Genomic DNA, 7,569 nt, shown 5'->3' with positions numbered 1-7,569 from the left:
GCCAGCGAGCCTTGCCCGAGAACTTTCCCGGGCCAGGCTGAGGATGCACGTGGCCAGTAACCTTTCCCTGACAGCCATAATAGGAGGCCTGGTAGGAGAAAATCAATCTAAAAGAGAACAAGCAGATATGGTGCATCCCACCAGTGCTTTTCCATCCTCCTACTGGCTGGGGTTTAAGGAAAAGGCAGCCTGGGTCGAGGCAGAGCAGGGGACTTCTTCCCCACGAACAGGCTTTTGGGGAGAGGAAAAGGGATGTCACTGCTGGAGGGTGTCAGGCTGGAGCCAGCTGGGGACCGGGGATGCTGAGAAGGGCAGGGAGAAGGACCCGGCGCAGGGACCCCGAGGGACGCAGCAACCTGGGAGGGCTGAAAGCTGCTGCACGGTGGGTAAACCCAAAGGAGCAGGCTCTATAAGCCCTACAAGCTGCAGCAGGCAAGCAGGGGGCTTATTTACAAACTCCTTTTACTTTTGTCATTTATTTCCGGATTTGCTCCGCTGTAAGAATATTGTCGTTTTAATTTTAAACCTGGTGTGTTGGAGGTCTGTTGAGAATTACTTGCTCTAAAGCTGATCTACGCAATCCTTCAAGCTTGAAGCTGATCCTTCAAGCTGGACCCGGCTTGGGGCCTGTTTCAGATGGCGTGGTGCGACTCTAGCGTGCCCTTGCAGAAAGACCTGCAGTAGCTGGTCCCTTGCCCTCCTGCACATCCTGTGCAGGGTTTTCCCAGCCCAGGGTTTCTGCAGCAGTGCTGCCGTAGACTCTGATCTCTGAGTACTCACTCGGTGTGAGTGGTGCTTTCCCCAGGTAATTATTTTTAGCAGGCAGGTTCAGTGCCTGGTGCCCTTATCTCGCCTCCCCGAGCAGCTTCGGGCTTTTCCATCCCTCTGGGTCCGTCTGTGCTCAAGCTGCTGGCTCAGCACCATCCACTGGCGACATGGGGGGCCCTGATAGCCAGGGCAGGGCCCTGCCAGCTCTGGGTCAAAGCTTGGTTTTCCTCTTGTGGCTTCTATGTCATGGCAGGTTTAATTATAACCCCGTCTGTCTGGGTCTCCTGGCTTATCTTGCATGCTCCCACACGGTTGCTTCCTCCTCACTGGCAGCATCTCCAGCGAGTACCAGCTACCATTGCTCCCGCGGGCGAGCAGGCTTTGGGACCTTGAGACAAGGAGACAAGGGTCCCAACACTGGCCGGAGACCCCGAGGTCAGCACAGGGCTGGAAAGCGGGACCCCCTTGCAAGCCCGCCAACATGGGGTGCAGCCCTTGCTTGCCGCTAGAAGCTAGGTCCCGGCTTTCGGGGAGCAGAGGTGCTGCCAGAACGGAGGAGGAGGAAGGACCCTGCACACCGGAGGGGCCAGCAGTCACAGCTAACCCATCTGTCTCCTCCAGCAGGTGACGCAGGAGTGGGGACAGCCCAGCTGCCACCATGGTCGCCCTCTCACTGAAAATCAGCATCGGCAATGTGGTGAAGACGATGCAGTTCGAACCCTCCACCATGGTGTACGACGCCTGCCGGATGATCCGCGAGCGGGTGCCCGAGGCCCAGATGGGACAGCGTAAGTCCACAGTGGGGCTGGCTGTCATACCAAGGCCAACCCATCATAGCTCCTGGCATTTCACCGGTCTCCTTTTCCTCTCCTGTCTCTATGCCCATCTAGGCTTTCCCAGAGCAGTGGGGGGGTGGGGAGAGCAAGGTCCAAGTCCTCCTGCCCAGTTGAGGCGAGGGGCTGAGCTCTTTGAGTTCCCTCTTTGACACCCCAGAAGAAATTTGGGGGTTTGAAAGGTAGGAAACCACATTTGGAAGTGAAATACTTGTCAAGCTCTTTGAGCCTGCTGCCCTTTCTGTCTCTGCTCCTCTCTCCTACTTGCATCCATCACCACTAGCCAGCACTAGGTGGGTTTAAACAGTTGCAGGGGTCATAGTGAGCGTTAATAAACCATGTAAGTTAATTTTTCTTTTCTTGGGGGATATATAGTCCTCCGTTCGGTCTGTCCCTCGCCGACAGCTCTCTGCCAGAACCATGCTGGTGCTCCATTACCTTGCTAAGCCTTCTCAGGTCTAATATCTCCTTGCTGCCACTCAGGCTCAAAATTAAGCTTATGGCTCATGAGCTCATGATGTGACTCACGCCCATGCGGACGTGGCCTGTCCCTTGCATGGATGGGGGGGCTGGAGCACTGGGACGTCGTCTCGGGGGCTCTCCTGGGTCCCTGCCACCTCCGAAAGCGGCTGTGCCACAGGGGAGAGGCAGCAAACAGGAGGTCAGGAGTCGTGGGAAGAGGAGGGGGAGCGCGGCGACATCTGGGAGCAGCAAATTCCTTGAGGATAAAAGGAAATGCCTTCTTGCGCCGTGCCTGGCTGGCCAGCGGTCCGGCGGACCACGGCTTTCAGTTTCGGAGAAGGACTGGATGTTGATGTGAATGTGGGGCTGTAGCCATGTTGGAGGGAGCATTGCATTTCCTGCTCCTGGGCGTGAGCCAGCCTGCTTGTAAAAAAAAGGCAAGGGGAAAGCCTTAAAGGGAACTGCTTATTCCCGAGTTCCTTTTCAGTTGCTCACAGCTTTTCTTTTCCTATCAGTTCCTTGCAGCTTTTGTTTCTCTTTGCTCTCCTTACCCAGTGGCATTCGGGTTTTTTGAGCTGCCCTGTTTTTTTTGTCACCTTTGGGCTGGGGGAGTTTCACTGTAGGTTTCCAGCTCTGCTCTTGCTCTGCCTCGGGAAGCGCCTCTCCCTGCCCAAGTTATGGATCTGGGGCAAGCTGCTCAGTTTTCAGTGCTTTAGAGTTATCCTCTTGGAATTTGCTTTGAACATTTTTTTTTTTTTTTAATTTAAAAATAAAAATGGCAAGCCTCCATGATTTTTCTGCTCCCTGTTTAGTAGGATCCTAACGGCAGTGTTAGCCAGGCAGGAGTGGGGCGGCTCAGGAATTTGTCCCTCCCCGCAGAGAGCTGCCAACAAGATGACTCGTTATAAACTTAGCAGCCAGCCAAGATAGCCTGCGGCGCGGGGTTGTTGGAAAGGTGGAGAAGGACCTTTCCCAGGGCAAAGCCAGCGTGGTGCTGGCCTCTTGCAGCGTGAAAACGGGGCTATCCCCATGGGTCCGAGCTGGGGTGCCACTGCCCAGGCTCTGGCAGCAGCCCTTTCACCGGGTACCCCAGCCTTGAGAGAGCAGGATTTGATGAACAGCACTTATTCACCATCTCTGAGACCTTGTTAGCCTTGATCCTATCCTCCTTCAGCCTCCTCCTCCCCAAACGGAGGAGTCCCAGCTCCTTTAGTCCCTCATACCAAGGCTCCATCATTTAAGTTGCCTCCCTCTATATCTTTTCAAACTCTGTTGTGTCCTTCTGGGGAGGTGCAGACCACACACCACCACAGAGTACTCAAAGTGTGGATGTGCCTAGGTTTTACAGACCGGTTCCCAGCACTCTTGCTGGTGATGCCCAGCGTTTTACTACCTTGCTTTGGCTGCTGCTACATGTCGCATTGAATATTTCAGAGAGCTGTCAACCACAACTCCAAGCTTTTCCTTCTGAAAGGAAGTCTGTTTTGACTGTCAGTTCCAAGTTCAGCATTGCGTAGGCATGCTTCAAATGATTTTTTCCATAGATAACGATGGTAAAACATGTACCTCGAAGCTTGCTTGCCAGCTTTTTGCCGACTCGTTAGGTTTAGGCTCCAGCGTTCACAGTGCTGCTGTGCTTCACGCATTGGGCTGCGTTGATGCACATCCCTGGGTGCAGGCTGGCATCTTTGTGGCCCTGTCCTGCTCAGGATTACCCTGGCAGAGACTTTACCTGTTTTTCAGCCAATGATTTTGGGCTGTTCCTTTCGGATGAAGACCCAAAGAAAGGGATCTGGCTGGAGGCTGGGAAGGCTCTGGACTACTACATGCTTCGCAATGGGGTAAGCATCCATCCCGCGTCCGTCCAGCTGGTACCCGCCTTGGCTCTGCGGTTGGATGTGCCCGCGGTGTAGAGGTGGTGCGGGTGCCTGCCCTGCTGCCTTGCACTGGGCCCCACAGCACCCCACAAATCCCTCACAATTGCACCGGGGAGAGGGAGCTGTGGGCGTGATGGTGGGATGTGGGCGCCCTGTGCCGATGCTGCTGCTGGGAGCTGTGCTCTGCTGTGCCCACAGGACACCATGGAGTACAAGAAGAAGCAGCGGCCCCTGAAGATCCGCATGCTGGATGGGACGGTGAAAACGGTGATGGTGGATGACTCCAAAACCGTCACGGACATGCTCATGACAATCTGTGCCCGGATCGGTGAGAGGAGGGGGCAGCAACAGGGGGGAGGAAGGGAGGTGGGGAGAGATGGCAGCGTCTGATGGGGGTACTGGGGGAGTGGCAGCAGCTCTGCGGCGGATGGCCTGGCAGCGGGGATGTCCGAGGAGTGTGTGACGCTGGGGAGAGGACACTGCTCTGCACCCGTGCATCGCTCCAGGCTCTGTATTTGGCAGCAGTGTCATGCTGAGCTTGCTCCTCTGCTCTCCTGCAGGCATCACCAACTACGATGAGTACTCGCTTGTTCGGGAGATTATGGAAGAGAAGAAGGAGGAGGTTACCGGCACCCTCAAGAAAGACAAGACCCTGCTGCGAGATGAGAAGAAGATGGAAAAGCTCAAGCAGAAATTGCACACGGATGATGAGTGTACGTGCCTGCATGTGCTGGGGACAGGGTCAGCCCGTGCTGAGGGCAGCGGGGAGGGGAGCAGGAACCCCTGCAAGTTGGAAAGACCCAATGCAGGGGAGCGGAGGTGACAGTGGAGAGGACTGTGGCGAGGGGACATGTGCCCACACACTCTGGAGTCTCTCCTGCTTGGAGGCCCAGGGCAGAGGGGTGAGAGCTGGGATGCACCAGGCGGACATTCGTTTCTTGCTCCACCTGAGCAGCCCCAGGGCCAGGACCATACCTGGCTGGGTGTCTGTCCCTGCTCACACCCTGGCGTTGCCTACAGTGAATTGGCTGGACCACGGCCGGACCCTGCGCGAGCAAGGCATCGACGACAACGAAACGCTGCTGCTGCGGCGCAAGTTCTTCTATTCCGATCAGAACGTGGACTCGCGAGATCCCGTGCAGCTCAACCTGCTCTACGTGCAGGTATAGCTCCCCAGAGCGCCTAGCTCCGCTGCCCCATGCCAGCACCCTGCCAGGGCCGGTGGCTGAGGGTTTTGGCCAGGAGCCACCACGGGGGGCACTTCAGGATGCCCAGCTATCTCCTGGGTAAGAGCCAACGCTGGCAATCCCAGCCCTGCCCTCAGTGTACTCCGGAGCTCCCCAGGGGATCCTGAGTCTTCTCTGCCTGGTAGGAACTATCCTGAAGTCCTGCTGCTGTTCTTCTCCTAGGCATGGTGATGGTCCCTGTAGGCCTGCCCCTAGATCCTACTCTTTTTCATGGCCACTTCTTTTCTGTCTGGAAAACATGTCCTACCCGGTGTCGAGGGGAGCGGTGGCAGGGCTTGCATGGCTGCCCAGCCCATGGTGGTGTCTTCTCTTTCCACGCAGGCTCGTGACGACATCCTCAACGGTTCCCACCCTGTCTCCTTTGACAAAGCCTGCGAGTTTGCCGGCTACCAGTGCCAGATCCAGTTTGGGCCGCACAATGAACAGAAGCACAAGCCAGGCTTTCTGGAGTGAGTGTCGTGGGGAGCCCTAAGTTTCTGGAGCAGGTTGGCAGCCCCCAGCACCGCGCCGGCACAAGGGGCTCCAGGGGTTCGGTTGCCTCTGGTGCAACCCCTCTCCTCCCTGCAGCATGGTGTCCAAACGTGGAGGTCCACACCGGCTGCAAGGGGTACCAGCCCCGTGACTTGCTCCCTCTGGCACTCCCCAGGACATGCAGCCAGCTCTGATGGGGGGACCCCCGTCCCACTGTACGGTCTCCCCTGATGCCACATGAAGGGCTGCATCCTCGGCACCTCCACCCCACTCTCAGCAGGGCAGCTCCTGGGGCAGCTTTCATTACTGCAGCAACCTCTCCCACATCCTTCCTGCTCCCAAAAACTCCCAGCCTGTGCCCTGGCAGGGTTTGTCCGAGGCCCTGGGTTGGGCTTCTTTGTAGTCGAAGACAAACGTTGGCTCTGCTGCTAACAGCTCTGTCTCTTGGCAGACTCAAGGATTTCCTGCCCAAGGAGTACATCAAGCAGAAAGGGGAGCGCAAGATCTTCATGGTACGTGCAGGGGGGGTGTTGAGACCTGGGCTTCTTATTCCTCCTTGCCAAAGTTTGAGGCTGCTCTTGTCTCTGGAGGCAACACAAAGCAGCTTGGCGGGTGAGAAACAGGAGCAGGAAGCTGTAGGTGGGCAGGCAAGGCAGCTCCTGAGGTCCCAGAGGTCAGAAGGATGCTGTAGAAGGGGCAGGGGATGCCGGTAGGGTGGGGAGAGCCTCGAAAGGCTGTGACAGGGCGATGGTGGCACAGCCAGGGGATCGTGAAGCTAGCGTGATGTTCCCTCTTTGCTGTCGCAGGCCCACAAGAACTGCGGGAACATGAGCGAGATCGAGGCCAAAGTTCGCTACGTGAAACTTGCCCGTTCCCTCAAGACCTACGGAGTCTCCTTCTTCTTGGTCAAGGTAGAGCAGCAGCTCCCCCCAGTCCCACCTCTCACCGGCCAAAATTCCTCTTTTCCAGCATCCCTCCATCTGTTGTGTCTCCAGCTGCTACCCCTCAACCCACATTGCTCCAATTTTCCCTGTGTCTCCACTATCCACTTTTCCTTCTTCTTGCCTGTCCCTGTGCACTGCCTTCCCACTTCTTGGTTCACGTTTCTTCTCATTTTCAAGCCCCTTGTCATGGTTGTGACCACCAGAGAGTGTGGCCTTGGGGGTGTTTGGTAGCCACAGCAGGCCTTAAAGGTCTCTGCCTGGACGGATGTGTCTCGGGGACAGCCCACAACCCTTCTGTTGTGGCCTGCAGGAGAAGATGAAAGGGAAGAACAAGCTGGTGCCACGGCTGCTGGGGATTACCAAGGAGTGTGTGATGCGTGTGGACGAGAAGACCAAGGAAGTGATTCAGGAGTGGAGCTTGACCAACATCAAGCGTTGGGCAGCCTCGCCCAAGAGCTTCACCCTGGTAGGGACCAGCCCTGGTCCTCCACCCCCACTCCCCGGCAGTGCCCCCTTAGGGGGCTGCTCTCACGCCAACCCCTCTCTTGGGTATTGCCCCATGGTGGGACAGCCTTGCCCTCCTCTGGTGCCTCTCCTGGCTGCTGTTTTGGAGGCTGGCGCGTGGGCGCTTAGCGCATACCAGAGGGGCTCAGGATGGCCGCCAGTGCTCTGCTCCGGTGCTACCCTGTGCCCTGCCGTTGCAGGATTTTGGAGATTACCAGGATGGTTACTACTCGGTGCAGACAACGGAGGGGGAGCAGATCGCCCAGCTGATTGCCGGCTACATCGACATCATCCTCAAAAAGGTGAGGCTGTGCTGAGAAGGGCACTGATAACTGGCCCCTCTCCAGAGGGGGGTGCAGGGTGCCCCTTCCAGCTGCCTCCAGACAGCCATTGGCACATGGTGCTGCTGGGGGAGCTGGAGATGGGTATGGTGCCTGGGCTGCAGGAGGAGGGGAAGGCTGGG

The 7,569-nt window shown here is 57.1% G+C and overlaps 1 protein-coding gene across 1 annotated transcript in view; it reads left to right on the top strand.

Annotated features, from left to right (window-relative positions):
• Positions 1-1,389: 1,389 nt before the first annotated feature.
• The window catches only part of LOC104077212 (talin-1-like), a gene marked incomplete at its 3' end in the record, with an annotated part of 14,163 nt that continues 7,983 nt past the window's right edge, over positions 1,390-7,569 (top strand). The window contains exons 1-10 of the mRNA XM_009578359.1: positions 1,390-1,556; positions 3,807-3,904; positions 4,139-4,268; positions 4,501-4,653; positions 4,961-5,103; positions 5,509-5,636; positions 6,110-6,170; positions 6,465-6,569; positions 6,913-7,068; positions 7,307-7,416. Coding sequence (XP_009576654.1) covers positions 1,427-1,556; positions 3,807-3,904; positions 4,139-4,268; positions 4,501-4,653; positions 4,961-5,103; positions 5,509-5,636; positions 6,110-6,170; positions 6,465-6,569; positions 6,913-7,068; positions 7,307-7,416 — 1,214 coding nt within the window. The remainder of the gene's footprint in view (positions 1,557-3,806; positions 3,905-4,138; positions 4,269-4,500; positions 4,654-4,960; positions 5,104-5,508; positions 5,637-6,109; positions 6,171-6,464; positions 6,570-6,912; positions 7,069-7,306; positions 7,417-7,569) is intronic.

The sequence above is a fragment of the Fulmarus glacialis genome, unplaced genomic scaffold (assembly GCF_000690835.1).
Source record: "Fulmarus glacialis isolate BGI_N327 unplaced genomic scaffold, ASM69083v1 scaffold19355, whole genome shotgun sequence".
NCBI lineage: Eukaryota > Metazoa > Chordata > Aves > Procellariiformes > Procellariidae > Fulmarus > Fulmarus glacialis.
The sequence above is the reverse complement of the archived record's forward strand: the minus strand, read 5'-3'. Positions and strand labels throughout refer to the sequence as shown.